This window comes from Achroia grisella, unplaced genomic scaffold, assembly GCF_030625045.1.
Source record: "Achroia grisella isolate CSIRO2021 unplaced genomic scaffold, CSIRO_AGI_Agris_v1 utg4646, whole genome shotgun sequence".
In the NCBI taxonomy this organism is placed as follows: Eukaryota; Metazoa; Arthropoda; class Insecta; order Lepidoptera; family Pyralidae; genus Achroia; species Achroia grisella.
In genome coordinates, this window is record NW_026712876.1 from 239,854 (window position 1) to 260,833 (window position 20,980).

General features: G+C 31.8%; 1 protein-coding gene across 1 annotated transcript; it reads right to left on the reverse strand.

Annotated features, from left to right (window-relative positions):
• Positions 1–6: 6 nt before the first annotated feature.
• On the reverse strand, positions 7–20,719 carry LOC131845396 (negative elongation factor D-like). Its single transcript, XM_059194453.1, has 12 exons — positions 20,430–20,719; positions 20,082–20,307; positions 19,587–19,696; positions 15,995–16,102; positions 15,047–15,196; positions 14,685–14,815; positions 2,851–3,038; positions 2,390–2,630; positions 1,690–1,900; positions 1,473–1,613; positions 886–1,015; positions 7–721 (listed from the first exon to the last, which is right to left on the reverse strand). Exons 1-12 carry the CDS (start codon positions 20,487–20,489, stop codon positions 690–692), a joined length of 1,728 nt encoding a protein of 575 aa, XP_059050436.1. The 5' UTR covers positions 20,490–20,719; the 3' UTR covers positions 7–689.
• Positions 20,720–20,980: the final 261 nt, after the last annotated feature.

Consider the following 20,980-nt stretch of genomic DNA (forward strand, 5'->3'; position numbering starts at 1 on the left):
ATACTTCTTTGTCAAAAAAAATGAGCCAATCACTGTCTTTATCCTATTTTTGTTCTCTCATTAAGGGAAATATGTTAAAACATATTTCTTCTAATAAGAGGACAAAGATAGGACAGGATATCATAAATTGCAATTTCTTATAAAATATTTGTGAACTATATAAATACTATTACTTGATAAAATAAAAGACTACAGCTGAATAATTTTTATATATTAATACACTCATAATTAAAAATAGAATACCCCATATCGAGTGAAGTAAGTTCTTTGTGGTGGTCCATTTACTACATATTAAGTGAAGCCGTAAAATCATAATCAAATAAATCATAAATTTATGCACACATTGGCACTTTTAAAATAAATTTTATAGCTAATTTCCATGTGGTCTCTACTAACTCGGTAGTCTAGCAGTTTAATAATCCATTAGTCGATTCTTCACACAATACAAACATGACTAGATGGCGCCGCGTGAATTAATAAAAAGTATATGCGTAAGCGTTTCGTCAAATAAAATAATATTTTAATATTAATCAAATACATGTATCTATTATGCCATTTTATAAAAATGTCTACTATTTTTACTTCTACCTCTATAGAACACAGCTTCACTTTTTTAATATGTAGTGTTTTGCTGAGACAGCTACAAACTATAATTCGAGACTTATTCATTTATATAAACTGTAGAATTATTAAACCACCACATAATGCGCCTTGCAGTGAACTGAAACAAAAATAATGTTTTTGACTAACAATAGACAATAAATGCAAGGCAATATTGACGATTAAATCAGAGCTACAGGGCATTAGACTTGTTGCTGACTTAGTAATGAGCCGTATTGAAGCGTTTATATAATATTACTTTGTTATTTCCAATATAAATTATACCTATAAATTCGGAAACCGGATCGTTTTCGCCTTCGGCTCTCATTGTGCCTGTGATTTCTTCGTTTTCAACCATCGGTAATACAAGTTGCACAAATTCTGGGGTATATGGTGGAGCTATTGCATCTAGAACCTGTATGAATATATATTATAATATGTACAACAAAGAATTAAGACATCAGTTTATTGGAACTAGTGACTGTAAACATCCCTGAATGATATATGTTTACCAGTTATTGTTGTATAAAATATACTAATGGACCGACGATTATCTTTCTAAATAAACAAAAAAACTCGAAATCAGTTCGTAAAACCCACAAATTGAACATATCCTAGTTTTTAAAATTTAATTAAACTATACATGTATTTCCATCATAAATACAATAAATAAAAATTACAATTAGAAGGTATTATTGGATTGGATTAAAATAAATTATTGCCACATTATTAGTTACCACAATATGGTAGTCAGGATGATATTCCTCCTTAAGATAATTTCGTCCATGTACATAGTTATATTCCTTAATATATCATAGAGATAGAGATGAATAACATAGTATGAATAAAGTAAAATTGTTTTAAGCACGAACCTCAGTGATGAAATATCTTATTAGGGAAATATCTGTATCCCCACGTTGCCAACACTGCTTGATGTACCGTAATACAGGTACTACACAACCGCGGCTTAGTAAATTTACCATGCGGTCAAGCAACATTTTTTTTAATTCCAACTGAAATAAAGTAATTCAAGGTCAATGATTATTTTGTATTATAATGAATATTCTCATTGTTTGATGTTCAGCATACCTGCACTAGAATTTCTAATTCATCTTGCGGTGATTCAAATAACTGCACAAGTAACTTCAATAGTCTATGGTGAAGCAATTGATGGCATGAAGCTACTTCGTCTAACAATGCTAAATGAACTGGACAGTGCTCAGTGCATAACTTGAAATAGGAAGGCTCTGTTACAACACATTCGACCCACACTAAAACACCCATACCAACAACAGGAAATCTAAAATACAAAATTAAACAAATGTTTACTGTTTTAATATTGTCATAACATAAAATAAAAAGTATGTAGCTCTGCATGAGATTTTAGTTAAAATTTTTACAAATTTAAACGAAAATTAATATTAGTAGGTGGAGGTAAAAAAATGCTTCTGTATACACACACTTTTTTTAGAAAATTTGATCACTAAAATTATCAATATTGAGTTATTCAGTTTTTTTCAAATAATCGTATTTTGTGCTTTTTCCCTGCGTTTATATAAATATGCCGCACAAGAAGTTTCGAGGCTTTGTATTTAATGACTAACTGAGATGCAAGCTGGATGCGACTGTGCATAATAAGCTGAATGCACTTGATGTCCCAGTGCTTGGCAAAAATTGATCACGAAAACGTAAGCGCTTTCTAGCACTGGAGTTGACTTAACTGTGAGCGTATAGGTGTCATTCAACATTCTAAAATAAATTATGTAAAAAAAGAATTTAATTAACGAACCTTATGCAATGATATAATGTAGGTAATTCAGCAATCAATTCGCTGGAGCTGGCAGAGCTGTTGCATACAGCATGTACTTTTTCTATAGCTTGTACTGTAGCTTTAAGTTCGTCTTTTACTGGTCTTCCTGGCGTCACTCCTTCACATACACTAGCAGCATACGCCAATAGATACATATATTTTGATTTATGTTCAGGATTTAATTTGCTGCCAAGCTTGAATAGCGAGTCCACTAGTAGTTCTATAAAACAGTAAAATGTGTAACGACAGTAACAGTGACAAAATCCAATGTTAATACAATTACATATATAGATAAGGTAGACGTTACCTACCCATGCCATAAGAGCATGGGTTACTAATTATAGATATAGTTCAGCATTTTCAGAACTGCTAACATAATGTTCTAACTAACCAACTCCTCTTCCCTGACTGGCTTCTCTGGCGTGTTACCTACATATTACCTAAAAATTGAGGAATGCGTAGTAGATGAACTGGTGGTGGTTCCGGTTGTGTGTACGCTCGAAACAATACGGAAATATCAGCAGGGTTGAGAGCACCCCGTGATAGCATAGCGGCGAGTGCAGTGCGGGCGTTACGATAGCTCTCGCCGGCAGTCAGCGACAGTGTGATAGGTGTCACGTCGTGTCCACTAAAAAAAAGACACAGTATTATAAGCATCAGCCCACTGCTGGTGGGTCAGCCCACATAGGTCAGTCAGTTTGCTATTTTACATTTTTGTAATTTATATTAACAGTGTCTCTTAAAACCACTGAATAAAAAAAATGTTTATTAATTTTAGCAAAATATATTAATGATCTAAACAATTTTAGGTCATCAGTCTTAAGTATATATATATATATATATATATAAATATCCCCTTGGGCACTTTGTGGCTCAGACGTGCCGTATAGGTAGTTTTTTGTTGATCCTTTTTCACTTGTTGATCCGGAGGCCTTTTGTTGATCTAATGCCAGATGACCATATATAAATGTTGATCCGTTTTGAGCCACAACTGTCACGACGAGTAATAATAATAATTAAGCGATTTATACACGATTTTATACAAATCCACCTTTTTGGCATACGAGCAGTTCTTGATCCAATTCAAACGGGCCAATCAGGGTGCAGCATTTGCCAAGGGCTTCCTCATTGGCACGTTTAGGCTACTACATTATGGCTACAGTAACTTAATAATGTCTAGCTAGTATTTCAAGAATAATAGTCTATCTAATCTAAATATTTATAGAAATCAGTCTGGAGTAACGTGACTCCAGATCAAACCTCAATACTTGTTATTTTTTGGACGGGAATCTTTTCTTTTGTAACAACGTTACTGAGCGAATAAAGAGAAGACGCAATGGCGGATCCAGGGGGGAGCGTCATGGAGGTCATGGGAGTCATGGGGGCGTCATGACTCTCCCCCCCCCCCCTTAGCCCAGAACTTAGGTAGACCACTAATTGAACTAAAAAATAATGAAACAGCAAATTTTTTTTCACGATCGGAGTGTTGGTGCAGTAGTATTAATTATAATTAAACATTGTTACTTAAAACATAACAGTTAAAGTACTATAACACTAAAAGCAAAATAGGTATTTTCAAAATACTTTTTCAAAATAAATTACCCTTTGAGTTTTTGTCCAAACCTCAGATATTTTATTTATTTTAGGTATATCAATCAATACATAGTATAGCATAGTACAGTCTGTCTGTCTGTCTGTTTGTTCCGGCTAATCTCTGAAATAGCTGGACCGATTTTGACGGGACTTTTTTTGGCAAGTAGCTGATGTAATAAGGAGTAACTTACGCTACTGTTATTTTAGAAAAATAAAATAAAATTTCACGCGGACGAAGTCGCTGGGGCCAGCTAGTATAGATATACCGAGATTTAATGTTTAAGTTGCTATTATGTTATTGACAAAATTTTACTGTAATGTTTACTACATGCATATGAATATATATAAGGTACATATACCAAAATAACTATTTTTATAATTTTAGTCTGTCTGTCTGTCGGTCTGTTTGTTCCGGCTAATCTCTGAAATGGCTGGACCGATTTTGACGGTACCATTTTTTGGCAGGTAGCTGATTTATAAGGAGTAACTTAGGTTACTTTTATTTTAGAAAAATAAAGTTAAATTCCACGCGGACGAAGTCGCGGGAACACCTTGTTTTTAATAAAAACATCTTTTTTGTGGTACTTGAGAATGTTGAAGCCTGTTGTTTGTAATATTGAAATAACCGTTTTTTACTACTTGCATATGAATATAAATACGGTACATACACCAAAATAACATATTTTACAATTTTTGTCTGTCTGTCTGTTTGTTCCGGCTAATCTCTGAAATGGCTAGACCGATTTTGACGGGACTTTTTTTGGCAGCCGATATAATAAGAAGTAACTTGATCTACTTTTATTTTAGAAAAATAAAGTTAAAAACCACGTGGACGAAGTCGCGGGAACAGCTAGTGTATAATATATTAGAGATACCTACGTGTTTTTTTATTGATGACTAGCTGTACACGGGATTTCGTCCGTGTTGAATTTAACTTTATTTTTCTAAAATATAAGAAGTTAAATTCCACGCGGACGAAGTCGCGTGTACAGCTAGTTGTCGGTAGTCTAGCGATTTAGCTAGCACACTGCTTTGATTCCTGCTTGGTGGTCGAGGGTTCGATTCCTCGCACGCTGCAAACATTTGTATTCATGAGTAGGATTGTTTGTAACTTATATATATACTAGTTTTTTCACCATAACAAACAACACCAATATGACCTAGTTAGTAGTTTACCTGTGTACCAATTAATAATAATAGTAATCTCAGGACAATTCATACAGCTTCATCTAGACCCAAGTTAAGCTAGCTGAAGATTATGTTATGGGTACTGATATAAATACAAAGATTTTTTTCGTAAATACATATATATTATCTATACATAGAAAACACCCAGACCGTTACAAACAATTTAATAATAAGTTAATAGTTTAATAAGTACGTACGTAATATTATCACATGGTAACAGCACGTATTATGGCAAAAATAAACATCGGCTGATTTGAAAAGATTTATTATAGTAATAATAGTAATCTCAGGACAATTCACACAGCTTCATCTAGACCCAAGTTAAGCTAGCTGAAGATTATGTTATGGGTACTGATATAAATACAAAGATTTTTTTTCGTAAATACATATATATTATCTATACATAGAAAACACCCAGACCGATGAAAACAATCGATGACCGATGAGTACAAATGTTTGCATCGTGCGAGAAATCGAACCCGCGACCATCGGATGTAAAGCGGTGTGACCACCGAGGCAGTCGAAATATATAAATAATCTTATGAATTTAATTTATTCTAATTTGTTTATGTTAGTGTATCCCCCCTGCCTCCACCGTTGCTGGAGCTTGCATGTATGGAGCATTGCGAATATAAAATATCTAGATTAGTAAATTCATAATTGATAGACCGTTACGGTATCTATATATATTCGGATTAAAATAAGTATCGCAGTAAGGACCAGTATATAAAGTGATCAACACAATTAACTGATTTTTGAAATATATATACAGAGCCAAAAAGTCTTTGTGTATTCAAAAAATATCTAATTTGTTTGTGTGCGCGGGGTGCGGTGTACGGTGCAGGGGGGACCCTGCCTCCACCGTTGCTGGAGCTTGCATGTATGGAGCATTGCGAATATAAAATATCTACATTAGTAAATTAATAAATTCATAATTGATAGACCGTTACGGTATCTATATATATTCGGATGAAAGTAAGTATCGCAGTAAGGACGAGTATATAAAGTGATCAACATAATTAATTGATTTTTGGAATATATTCAGAGCCAAAAAGTCTTTGTGTATACCAAAAATTTAGCCGTTCGGAGCCATTCAGTCACGAATTATTAGTAAAAAAAGTGTCGAGTATATCGTACTATCGACGAATATATATGGCCGCATCGCAAAATAGAATGCGACGTTGCCATACCGCCTATATATATATATATATATAAACACCTCTTTGGGCACTTTGTTGATCACGCCACAACCTAAACACTTGCCGATTCCACCTTTTGCACTGAATAACTTCACACCTATCGCGTATATCTCAGGCGGTATGGCAACGTCGCATTCTATTTTGCGATGCGGCCATATATATTCGTCGATAGTACGATATACTCGACACTTTTTTTACTAATAATTCGTGACTGAATGGCTCCGAACGGCTAAATTTTTGGTATACACAAAGACTTTTTGGCTCTGAATATATTCCAAAAATCAATTAATTATGTTGATCACTTTATATACTCGTCCTTACTGCGATACTTACTTTCATCCGAATATATATAGATACCGTAACGGTCTATCAATTATGACTTTATTAATTTACTAATGTAGATATTTTATATTCGCAATGCTCCATACATGCAAGCTCCAGCAACGGTGGAGGCAGGGTCCCCCCTGCACCGTACACCGCACCCCGCGCACACAAACAAATTAGATATTTTTTGAATACACAAAGACTTTTTGGCTCTGTATATATATTTCAAATATCAGTTAATTGTGTTGATCACTTTATATACTGGTCCTTACTGCGATACTTATTTTAATCCGAATATATATAGATACCGTAACGGTCTATCAATTATGAATTTACTAATCTAGATATTTTATATTCGCAATGCTCCATACATGCAAGCTCCAGCAACGGTGGAGGCAAGGGGGAGCACCGTACACCGCACCCCGCGCACACAAACAAATTAGAATAAATTAAATTCATAAGATTATTTATATATTTCGACTGCCTCGGTGGTCACACCGCTTTACATCCGATGGTCGCGGGTTCGATTTCTCGCACGATGCAAACATTTGTACTCATCGGTCATCGATTGTTTTCATCGGTCTGGGTGTTTTATATGTATATTATATATGTATTTACAAAATAAAAATATCTATTTATATCAGTTCAGTATCAGTCTGTGTTAATTGTCCAGGGTTATTTATTATATTTTTATAAACGGTTATCTTTTTCCATCGCACCGCTCGCTATCGACAGTGAATTCATAGAAATGTCACTCTAAAAACAAAAATAGTTTTGTGTTTTGTATTTCAAATACTAAATGCAAAATAGGTATTTTCAAAATACTTTTTAAAAATTAAGTACCTTTTGAATTTTTGTCCAAACCTCAGATATTTTATTTATTTTAGGTATATCAATCATTACATAGTAATATAAAAACAAAGTCGCTGTCGCATCTAACAGTACATAAACAAAGAAAGAAGACTTTGGCTCTGATACCGTAACGGCCTATGAATTATGAATTTATTATACCTAATCTAGATATTTTATATTCGCAATGCTACGTACATTGTAATATCCGCCTCCATTCATTGTAACGGTGGAGGGACTAAATAGTTGAATAAAACTGAATAAGCACTTGCTCCACTCTATAGGTACTGCGTCGTCGTCGTATGCTGTTCATTTTTTCACTCGTTTTGGCGCCAAGAGAGGGTCACATAGTCGTGGTCAAGTTAAGAACTTATAATTTAATTTTGATAACAATAGATACAAGTAAAAAGTAGGTATTATATTAATGTACGTAAGTACTGTACTTAAAAATATTTATTCTTTACTGTATGTACATTTGAAAAACTTAACACTTAAGGACTTGTACATATACACGTACATACTGCCGTTTTCTCTTAAAGACATCCAGAGAAGCACTATTTATCAAATACGCGGGGTGCACCGACCTTTGACCTTATAACAGCTGATTCGCGCGTAACGAATTTCATTGCTACTTTTTGGTATTTTATAGTATATATTTCACTATAAAATATTATTATTTCTTTAGATTATGACATAATAACATAGTTTACATGATTTTAAGGGAAACATACGATAAAAAAAATCCCGTAAAATGTAAAAGATAAAAAATGGTTATTGTTGGTTATCCTTAAGAGATAGACATATACCATCACGGACTTTTTTGTTGACCTTATTTTGATACATCTCAAAGCACTAGACAACACGCATTTTCATTAAACAGTATTGTATTTTTTTATTTCTTTAACTTTAATGCACAAAAAAATTTGTACATGTGGCGGACTTAATATTTTGCCGCGTTATTTACCAGGCAACCATGAGTGGTGCAGCGAAAGATTATTGGCGGTGCACTAATATAAATAAGAAATGACAAAAAAAGATTTATAAAGATAATAAAGATAAGCAAAATATACATTTCTATAAAAAAATAACAATATACATACATAAATATATATCTAAATATAACCCATAAATGTATAAATAGTATATATAAGTAAATACATAATGATCCGATAATCAAATTATAAGTACAGTCTCAAATTGAAAGTAAGAAAATCAGAAAATATAGAGAGAACTATATGGATATAACAGAAAGATGTGAAAAAAGGAGAAGGACAGTAAAAAAGTTACAAATTTAAATAATGTTCCCGCAATTTCTGTTTAAATGAATTTATTACATTATTATATATATTAGGCATACGACTAGCCTTATGACTGTTACTTTTTTTTTAATCTATACATCTATACATGTAAATAAAATTGGAGTGTCTGTTTGTAATATTGAAATAACCGTTTTTTACTACTTGCATATGAATATAAATACGGTACATACACCAAAATAACATATTTTACAAGTTTTGTCTGTCTGTCTGTCTGTTTGTTCCGGCTAATCTCTGAAATAGCTGGACCGATTTTGACGGGACTTTTTTTGGCAAGTAGCTGATGTAATAAGGAGTAACTTACGCTACTGTTATTTTAGAAAAATAAAATAAAATTTCACGCGGACGAAGTCGCTGGGGCCAGCTAGTCTATAGATATACCGAGATTTAATGTTTAAGTTGCTATTATGTTGTTGACAAAATTTTACTGTAATGTTACTATTACGTTATCCTACACAATTTGTATTATTTTGGATGAATAAATAAATAAATAAATAATAATCTATACATCTATACATTTAATAAAAATTGGAGTGTCTGTTTGTAATATAGAAAAAACCGTTTTTTACTACATGCATATGAATATATATAAGGTACATATACCAAAATAACAATTTTTATAATTTTTGTCTGTCTGTCTGTCGGTCTGTTTGTTCCGGCTAATCTCTGAAATGGCTGGACCGATTTTGACGGTACTTTTTTTGGCAGATAGCTGATTTATAAGGAGTAACTTAGGCTACTTTTATTTTAGAAAAATAAATTTAATTCCACGCGGACGAAGTCGCGGGGACAGCTTGTTTTTAATAAAAACTGTTTATTTGATAAAAAAACATCTTTTTTGTGGTACTTGAGAATGTTGAAGCCTGTTGTTTGTAATATTGAAATAACCGTTTTTTACTACTTGCATATGAATATAAATACGGTACATACACCAAAATAACATATTTTACAATTTTTGTCTGTCTGTCTGTTTGTTCCGGCTAATCTCTGAAATGGCTGGACCGATTTTGACGGGACTTTTTTTGGCAGGTAGCTGATGTAATAAGGAGTAACTTAGGCTACTTTTATTTTAGAAAAATAAAGTTAAAAACCACGTGGACGAAGTCGCGGGAACAGCTAGTGTATAATATATTAGAGATACCTACGTGTTTTTTTATTGATGACTAGCTGTACACGGGATTTCGTCCGTGTTGAATTTAACTTTATTTTTCTAAAATATAAGAAGTTAAATTCCACGCGGACGAAGTCGGGTGTACAGCTAGTTGTCGGTAGTCTAGCGATTTAGCTAGCACACTGCTTTGATTCCTGCTTGGTGGTCGAGGGTTCGATTCCTCGCACGCTGCAAACATTTGTATTCATGAGTATGATTGTTTGTAACGGTCTGGGTGTTTTCTATGTATAGATAATATATATGTATTTACGAAAAAAAATCTTTGTATTTATATCAGTACCCATAACATAATCTTCAGCTAGCTTAACTTGGGTCTAGATGAAGCTGTGTGAATTGTCCTGAGATTACTATTATTACTATAATAAATCTTTTCAAATCAGCCGATGTTTATTTTTGCCATAATACGTGCTGTTACCATGTGATAATATTACGTACGTACTTATTAAACTATTAACTTATTATTAAATTGTTTGTAACGGTCTGGGTGTTTTCTATGTATAGATAATATATATGTATTTACGAAAAAAATCTTTGTATTTATATCAGTACCCATAACATAATCTTCAGCTAGCTTAACTTGGGTCTAGATGAAGCTGTATGAATTGTCCTGAGATTACTATTATTATTAATTGGTACACAGGTAAACTACTAACTAGGCCATATTGGTGTTGTTTGTTATGGTGAAAAAACTAGTAGGTATATATATAAGTTACACGTACAATTTCAAAGACTTATTTCTTGAAAACTACTGGCTATTCTGAAATAAAACTTTAGTGTTTGTATATGTAATGTTTGCATATAAAATATGATTAAAGGTTACCAGTGTATTTACACTTTTACTGAACAAACAGAGTTGTTGATTACTTTCAGTGCATGTATAGCTTTTCTCTTTTCCTAATTATTATTATTATTAAGTTTAAAGTGGTTGAATTTTACGTAAGGGGTTTTTATACATTATTTCTAATGTACCATTTATTTTAAGTTTTTTAAACTCTATTCATCGAGACCTATCTAATGAGTCCAAACACGATATTTCTGCTGTAAGTTTTCGAAGAGTGTGTTCATCATCTGATAATACTGGTGCCAGCATGAAGTCAAGGTTAACAGATAACTAATTACTTTTATTTCGTCAAAATCTTTTAGATTACGTATAATAAATTCATAATATCGCTACCTATTCAAATCAAAACAAGTATTAGGTACTTCATGTACTAGTATATAAATTCATCAACACACAAGTAAATGATTTTTAAATATATTCAGAGCCAAAAAATCTTTGTGCATTTAAAAAAAATGCCGATACGGATTCACTATTGCAGGAAATATATATCGAGTATAAGTATCTACTACTATCGACGAATACATTTGGCAACAACGCATGGTCTCGGCCGGAACGGCAACATCGCATATTAGAATACAAAGATAGTGATAGAAAGAGAGAGACAGTGGATCAGCAATATCTACGGATCGTGGCTGGATCAACTAAGTGTGCAAGTGTATATAAATATATATATATATATATATATATATACATTTGTCTTTAATTCAAAGGAAATATAAATAATGAACGCATCACATTTAAAACAGTATAAATAGTTAATAATTTAATAATAAGTTAATAGTTTAATAAGTACGTACGTAATATTATCACATGGTAACCGCACGTATTATGGCAAAAATAAACATCGGCTGATTTGAAAAGATTTATTATAGTAATAATAGTAATCTCAGGACAATTCACACAGCTTCATCTAGACCAAAGTTAAGCTAGCTGAAGATTATGTTATGGGTACTGATATAAATACAAAGATTTTTTTTCGTAAATACATATATATTATCTATACATAGAAAACACCCAGACCGTTACAAACAATCATACTCATGAATACAAATGTTTGCAGCGTGCGAGGAATCGAACCCTCGACCACCAAGCAGGAATCAAAGCAGTGTGCTAGCTAAATCGCTAGACTACCGACAACTAGCTGTACACGCGACTTCGTCCGCGTGGAATTTAACTTCTTATATTTTAGAAAAATAAAGTTAAATTCAACACGGACGAAATCCCGTGTACAGCTAGTCATCAATAAAAAAACACGTAGGTATCTCTAATATATTATACACTAGCTGTTCCCGCGACTTCGTCCACGTGGTTTTTAACTTTATTTTTCTAAAATAAAAGTAGCCTAAGTTACTCCTTATTACATCAGCTACCTGCCAAAAAAAGTCCCGTCAAAATCGGTCCAGCCATTTCAGAGATTAGCCGGAACAAACAGACAGACAGACAAAAATTGTAAAATATGTTATTTTGGTGTATGTACCGTATTTATATTCATATGCAAGTAGTAAAAAACGGTTATTTCAATATTACAAACAACAGGCTTCAACATTCTCAAGTACCACAAAAAAGATGTTTTTATTAAAAACAAGGTGTTCCCGCGACTTCGTCCGCGTGGAATTTAACTTTATTTTTCTAAAATAAAAGTAACCTAAGTTACTCCTTATAAATCAGCTACCTGCCAAAAAAAAGTACCGTCAAAATCGGTCCAGCCATTTCAGAGATTAGCCGGAACAAACAGACAGACAGACAGACAGACTAAAATTATAAAAATAGTTATTTTGGTATATGTACCTTATATATATTCATATGCATGTAGTAAAAAACGGTTTTTTCAATATTACAAACAGACACTCCAATTTTTATTAAATGTATAGATGTATAGATTATTATTTATTTATTTATTTATTTATTCATCCAAAATAATACAAATTGTGTAGGATAACGTAATAGTAACATTACAGTAAAATTTTGTCAATAACATAATAGCAACTTAAACATTAAATCTCGGTATATCTATAGACTAGCTGGCCCCAGCGACTTCGTCCGCGTGAAATTTTATTTTATTTTTCTAAAATAACAGTAGCGTAAGTTACTCCTTATTACATCAGCTACTTGCCAAAAAAAGTCCCGTCAAAATCGGTCCAGCTATTTCAGAGATTAGCCGGAACAAACAGACAGACAGACAGACAGACTGTACTATGCTATACTATGTATTGATTGATATACCTAAATTAAATATAATATCTGAGGTTTGAACAAAAACTCAAAGGGTAATTTATTTTGAAAAAGTATTTTGAAAATACCTATTTTGCTTTTAGTGTTATAGTACTTTAACTGTTATGTTTTAAGTAACAATGTTTAATTATAATTAATACTACTGCACCAACACTCCGATCGTGCAAAAAAATTTGCTGTTTCATTATTTTTTAGTTCAATTAGTGGTCTACCTAAGTTCTGGGCTAAGGGGGGGGGGGGGGGGGAGAGTCATGACGCCCCCATGACTCCCATGACCTCCATGACGCTCCCCCCTGGATCCGCCATTGCGTCTTCTCTTTATTCGCTCAGTAACGTTGTTACAAAAGAAAAGATTCCCGTCCAAAAAATAACAAGTATTGAGGTTTGATCTGGAGTCACGTTACTCCAGACTGATTTCTATAAATATTTAGATTAGGTAGACTATTATTTTTGAAATACTAGCTAGACATTATTAAGTTACTGTAGCCATAATGTAGTAGCCCAAACGTGCCAATGAGGAAGCCCTTGGCAAATGCTGCACCCTGATTGGCCCGTTTGAATTGGATCAAGAACTGCTCGTATGCCAAAAAGGTGGATTTGTATAAAATCGTGTATAAATCGCTTAATTATTATTATTACTCGTCGTGACAGTTGTGGCTCAAAACGGATCAACATTTATATATGGTCATCTGGCATTAGATCAACAAAAAGGCCTCCGGATCAACAAGTGAAAAAGGATCAACAAAAAACTACCTATACGGCACGTCTGAGCCACAAAGTGCCCAAGGGGATATTTATATATATATATATATATATATATATATATATAGATATAATAAAATAACCTGTTATACTAATAATAGCTTTAAATTTGTAAATTTCCAAAGACATTCGGATCTTTGGTAATTTGGTTTGGAAAAAATAAGGAATTAAAATTTATGGAGAAAAGACCTAGCCAGCTAGTAGCACTACGTAAATACGTATTAGTTACGTTATGTAATAGTTAAAATTTTAATGCACCTACCTATTAATTAAAATACATTAAGATTACTTTTATTACAATATGAATTACACAAGTACATTTCTCCATGGCATAGTATATAATAATATAATACATATTAATTTGTTGGTTGTTTTTCAGTTTTAGTGTTTCAGCATGGCTAGACTGTCCAATATAAATTTAATGTTGAGGTTGTTGACACCTAACTTTAACAACTTTAAAAGTAGTATTGTCAATACAATATATTTACCATTAGTTAATTTTCAGCAATACATAAAGTACATAGAGCACATCTATGGTCTATGGATAATTTTATCACCAAAATTGACATAGTGGTTGTAGTATTGTGTAGCTTATAATTGATATCCACAAGTAATTTCTTACATACATAAATAGTGTCTACATATATGTGATTAAAATTTCTATGATTCTATATTGTTTTGTTTATCTGTTAAGTATTGTATTCATTACTAAGCGCCTTATATGAAATTATCAATTCTAGTTACACAAAAAAAAATTGTTCATGTTCCTTTGTCTTGGTGAATTTTCATAAATTCTTACCCTTGTTGAGCACAACGTGTTATTTCTTGACTGAGTCTTTTCATAATAGCACCTCCTCTTGGCTCTTGAGATAATATGTGAACGATTACTTGGCTGTATACATAAGTATGAGCACCATGACATACCATTTTCTGTAATAATAAGTAGTTGAAATATTATTACTGATGAAGGAAGGAATTCTATATGTGGTTATTGTATACACCGGAGGGCTCGAGTAAACGATGAATGGATGATGTCTTTTAGTCCAGTATGGCTAATTTACCACAAACTAGATACTGTTTACCAAGAAGTACCACATGAAGGTGCAAATAGTAAACATACTATTAAAACTATTTTTTAAATAATATTCAGATTTAACTTACTGCACATTCATTTACACTATTTTGCCAATCATCTGAACTTTGCAAAAATCCTACAATGGCTGACTTGAGAACCCTGGAAAATACTTCAATTTGTTGAGCAGCAGTGGATATACTGGTTATTTCCCCTTGAAAACCAGCATCAGATATTAGCTGAAATACACATGTATTTATAAAACAGTAGTTGTTATTTATGATTTCATCTGCATAAACACTACAGGTTACATGTTCCAACACACATCTGAATAATTTTTTGAGGTAAAATATAATTAATTTATTACATTTTCCTGTTACAATATATCTTCATGTAAAATTCATGACATTAAGAGAACATATTGTGAATAGTTAACAAACAACACAGTCACATATCCATTTTTACAAAATTAAAATTAAAAGATATTTATCATATAGGTCTATATTACTTTTCAGCATAATTTCAAGTTCATGTTATGTAGATTTTTATCACTATCCCTACTGTAACATTAGTATGAATAATTATTAGACTATAGACAGTTAAATTAATTCTATATAAGTAATCCTATACAGTTTTTAAATAGGCACCAGTACTTATTCTATATATCCATTTATTACATGGTCATCACCAGTTTCAATTACTCTTAATTAATGAAGAATTTGATGATAGTTTGACCAGGGTGTGTACATTGCCTATAAATAGCTGCATATCACACAACTTTTAAAGTGCCAGGACTGGTACAATATTTGTACCACAAATCTTAGTTACAAATATTTTCATATAAAGTTTCTGGAATATTGCTTATTATCAATATATGTGTCTTCAGTATGATTTCAGACAAATTAGATATCAAGGTGAATAAGCCAATATAAAAGATATGGTTATGGGATTAAGTCAATATAATAAAGTAGATTGTTTTTAGGTGCACATTAGATAGACAGTTGGTTGTCTAAAAAAGTATAAATATGTAAAATTACCTTGATGGTAAAATTAAGCATTAAACAGTCAGGATACTCTTCTGCTAATCTATATATTAATGATCTCCAAGTAGGATGTTCAATCATTTCTGTTAACCAAGCTGGTGTCTGCAAAATTATACATGACGTCAGGAAATGATAATTAACATGGATATAAACTAGTCAATATACTAAAATAAAAAATATAAATAAGGTTTCAGAATACTAATAATTTTATAATAGTCATTTGTTAAAAAAGGTACAAAACTTGTTCAAAGTTATAATACTTGACTATAATTATCTAATACTTACTTGAATAATAGTCATTTATTTAAATAGTTACACTTAAAATGTATATGGGTCATTCTTTTTTTTAACCTACATGATCTTAAAATTTTTACTCAAATTTCCAAAAAAGAATATAACGCTTTCTAGTCAAATCTTGTATGTTTTGTGATAGCTGAATGTCTATTCTATCTGAAAAAGTTGTTGGCCGCGAAGTTTACAAATTTTTGTAAGATTTTCGAGGCCTTAATGCTTTAAGGGATTGGGCTAATAATTGTACACCTCCGTCACAATATCTTTTATTTTTTTTGTATCAAATAGTTTAACTCAGATAGCTTGCAAATTACTTTTTACAATAATAATCAAATGGTCCTTTTAGAAAACTTACAAGGCAAGATTTCTGTATTTAACAATAAATATATATTTTTAATCTTATTATACTCTGTCACAATTGCAGTTTTTTAAAAGTATATTTTTGCTATAAATCAATTTTAACCACTTGTAGCACAGAAATATTAATTTCGTAGACTATATTATAGTTAACTATTTTTTATATAATTTTTCTGAAATTGTACTATTCATAAGAAAATATTAAAATGACTATATAAATTTTAAAACCAGGAGACATTATCGTGACAGAGTGGTAGAGTATGTGACAGAGTTGTTATTCTATATAATAATCGGTTATATTTTGGAATAAAACTAGTTTTAAATGAATATTTTATTTAGAATCATTTATTATTTCTTTAGAATAATTAAATATTTGACAGTCTTATATTCTTACAACTCAAATACTCTCATACTAATAAAAATCACATTACAGAACCTTTGGAATGAGATCCGTATTAATATAATTAAATTATAAGACTTCTAACTTGTCACAAATAAAGAAAATGTCTAACTTGACTGAAAAATTAAAATAAAATAATAACTATCATCAACAAATTACTTTCTTCAGTCATACTTGTCCTAATCAGTCTTACTTTTCGAACACTGGCAAAAGCTCATCAAATTCAAAAAACCTTCTCTTTCCTTTTTTAACTATCTTTGGATTTGGTAGAATTTTAATCAAATCCTCATACGGAACATCTTATAAGTCATTCTCCACTAATAAATAATCTTCTACAATCATCGACTATTTTCAAGAACATCACCAGAACATCGTCTATGTTACGTATGTATATTGATCATTCAATTCACTTTTTACTTTAACGAGTACATGTATATTCCGAGCAAATGCATAGGTGAAGTGTTTCTTAAGAAGTATTAGAAAAGGCCGTTGGATTAGAGAAATCTTTGCTTTTATATGTGTGCAATGGCTGATCTTCCTCAGATGATTCATACATAATATCATAAAATCTTTTTCGAGGCATCCCAATTTTGTTCGTAATATCGTGAGCGACAAATCCTCCACTTCATGAATTGCAACATCTTCTTTTTCGTTAAAAAACAACTAGTCCAAAATATTGTCAACATTGGATTCTGTTTCAAGCAGAGGCCAATAAGTTTTAGAAACGACGAACAGAATTGTTCACAAAAACAACTCAGAACCCTAAAGTTTAAGATTCCACGAGTTTCTGAGAACAGTTGTGGATTTGCATGGTTCCTTTCAGGGGTAAAATACTGCTTGGAATAGTCGATACTCCATTGTCTATGTTTTCGTCTGCCACCAAAAACCATTTAATTTTGCTGGTATCTTGAATGGAGAAAAAGAATTCTAACACGTCTCCGATATATTTTCCTATTGCTACAATAGCATCAGTTTGGCGTTTCAAAGTTCCACCAACACCATTAGCAATTCCCTTTCCATGTCTTGATTAAAAAAATGCAAGTTTGGTATCGTTCTTTAATGGCATTGGAAAGTTTTCATTCTTACTGTTCTTTTCATCTTTGCTATTGCTATCTTTTTTGGATTTTCTGTGCAAGCTTTTCTTGTATTTTCGAACTTTCCTCTCTAATTCTTCTATTTTATCTTGTAAACTAATATTCTCTCGGTATAACTTCTCTGTGTTCTATCTCTTTTCACTCTGTTCTTCCCTCTTGAGCTAGACACTCCTGAATTAGTAGGTGTTGCAGAATGAGGACGTATTTCTGGATGGCGATGGAGCCGGCGTGTTCAACAGTATGTTTTCAAGCGTCTGTTTTTTTTTCTTTTCTTGCTATTTTCTCTTCATCATACGATATTCTCTTACAGTCATGTCAGCCACAAGCTTATTACGAGTATGATATCTGTCGAGATATGATATCTTTCGATTACTTCAGCTACCTTTTCTGTACAACTTTTTCGTATCTTACGGCAACGCCGCTGTTTTTCTGCTGTTAATGCCTTCTTTTTCGTCATAATAATATCTTGAGAAAGAAAATATGTAAACAAATCCGTAAACATTAGAAAAACACTAGATAAACTTTATATCGAAATAGTTGCCATAATAAGTACTGGCCCTGTTTCAAGAGACTCTTATATTTTATGAGATAAAATAAATGTTACATTCTTTGCAAGTATTTTTTACCCATCCGTCACTATTTAAATTGTCACGAAGCGTGACGGAGGGGTAAATCTTACAAAATTGTTAATATTTAAACGTTACCACAAAATACAAATGTAACACGTTGACATGAAAGTGTTTCATATTACGCAAAAGTTAAATAATAAGAAGTGACTGTAATTGATATATTATTGTCCAATACTTACGTGACGAAGTTGCCGCCGAATAAACACACGCACCTCCATACACAGATTCCGGGCGACTTACGCGCAATCTCTAAGTCCTAGAGAGCTTATCTCAGCAAGGCAGAGAAGGACTGGATTGGATATTTTCCAATCGACGGCAACAAAAGCGACCCGCGTATATAAGCGCGCGTCATTCGAATTAAAAAACATGTGACCGAATATACCTATTAAAACAGTCTGTAGTGAAAGACAAGACTTTAAGATTTTTTTATTAAAAATGTCAAAAAGTTTTAGCCAGTACAACAAAATGAACAATAATTTGGAGAATTAAAAAATACTTTTATATTTGCTACGGCCTTTATATTTTTTTGTACCATTATGAATTACAGGCCCAGATAGCAGGTGACAACTATGATTTGTATGAAATACACCTCTGTCACGCGGATTGACGGCTCTGTAACATATTTTTTATTATAAAAATATAAATGATTATTTATTGTGAACGTGTATAGCCGTTACATTTTTAGTACAGTACATATTGAAACATGAATAATAAAATAATATGGATAATTTTTGATTATATTTTTTTTTAACTGATGAAGACACCTTTTTGTAGGTTAAAAATAAGAATGACCCATATTTACAATCAATACTCACTTCACCTTCTTCAGTAAATATGGTGTCTGCTTTTTTGGGATCAAAAGTTTTAAGAATCATGTCTTTCAAGTGATTTTCTACCATTGCTTGAACTTCTGTCACTTTTACACCTTAAAATATGCAAATAAAAATATCCTTACTAATCAAGCTTAGTATTGGTACTAAGTATTTTATAGCATTTTACATTTTACTATGAACTGTATGTCAGCCTAATATATTTTAAACTTGTTAATTTCAATAGTATTAATATGATTTAATCTGTGATAATAATAGATATATTAGAATTATATTTTAAAATTAAAAATGATTTTGTTTAAAGTAGATACTAAATGTAGTATCTAGAATCTAGATTCTAGAAGACGCTATTAAAGTTGAAAAATCTAATTTAAAAACATTTCAAGCTGTAAAATTTTAAATAAATTTATATAATAACCAGAATTAGAAGGACCCTAAAATAAGAATAACATAACAGTAGTGGTACCAGCATATACATACCTCCCAGTATAAGCCATTCTGCTAATAAATTTGCCATTTGTGCCACAGCACTATAATTAATAGACAATTGTTCAATAACTTGCTCAGGATTACCTCCTGCTTGAAAATATCGTTTAAGTTGTCCAAATATTCCAGGTTCCATTATGTAATCTGGAGTCTTAAATTTTTCCAAACATTCCTGTAGGACTTCTTCAGGATTTTCAATGATATCTTCATTACCTTCTTCCTAGTTAAATGGAGAATTTATATCATGAAATATATATGTATTTGATGCATGCTTACTTATAACTATATTACATTGCATGCATATACTTATTGTGAAAACACACTTAAGTTATTAAGACATACCTCATACTGATTGTGGTTTGGTGCTTCCCAAGTACGTTCTTCTTCATACTGACTGGGCATTGCTAGCGGTTGTAACAAAATTACTTGGAGGTATGCAATTAATAATTGTCAATTTGATAAGAAGCAAACAATATACAATACCTAATACAGTTTGTAAATAATCAGTACATGTTCAGTCTAAATTGTCCGATTATCATGAATAATAAAATTTAGAAATAGTTTATTATTATTTCCTTCATTCTTGATTTTGTTTTGTTTACACAACCAGTACGTTACGTACGGTAGTAGTTAGAATGTACTTAAAAAACCGAATAAGTCAAAATAGGACGAAACAAAAGTTTTACGGAAATTATTGGGGGTATTGACTGACAGTAAAGTGACATTGACTTCAGCTGTCAATAAAATTGACTGATTTATACTGAAATGAATAAACCTGGATTGGCCCTAAGAAAAGAAAAAAAACCTGGATTGAATTGACAGTATCAGTATTGCCAACTCCAAAAAATCTATTGCCGAATCTCTACATTATTGGTTCAATGAGTGTCAGTGAC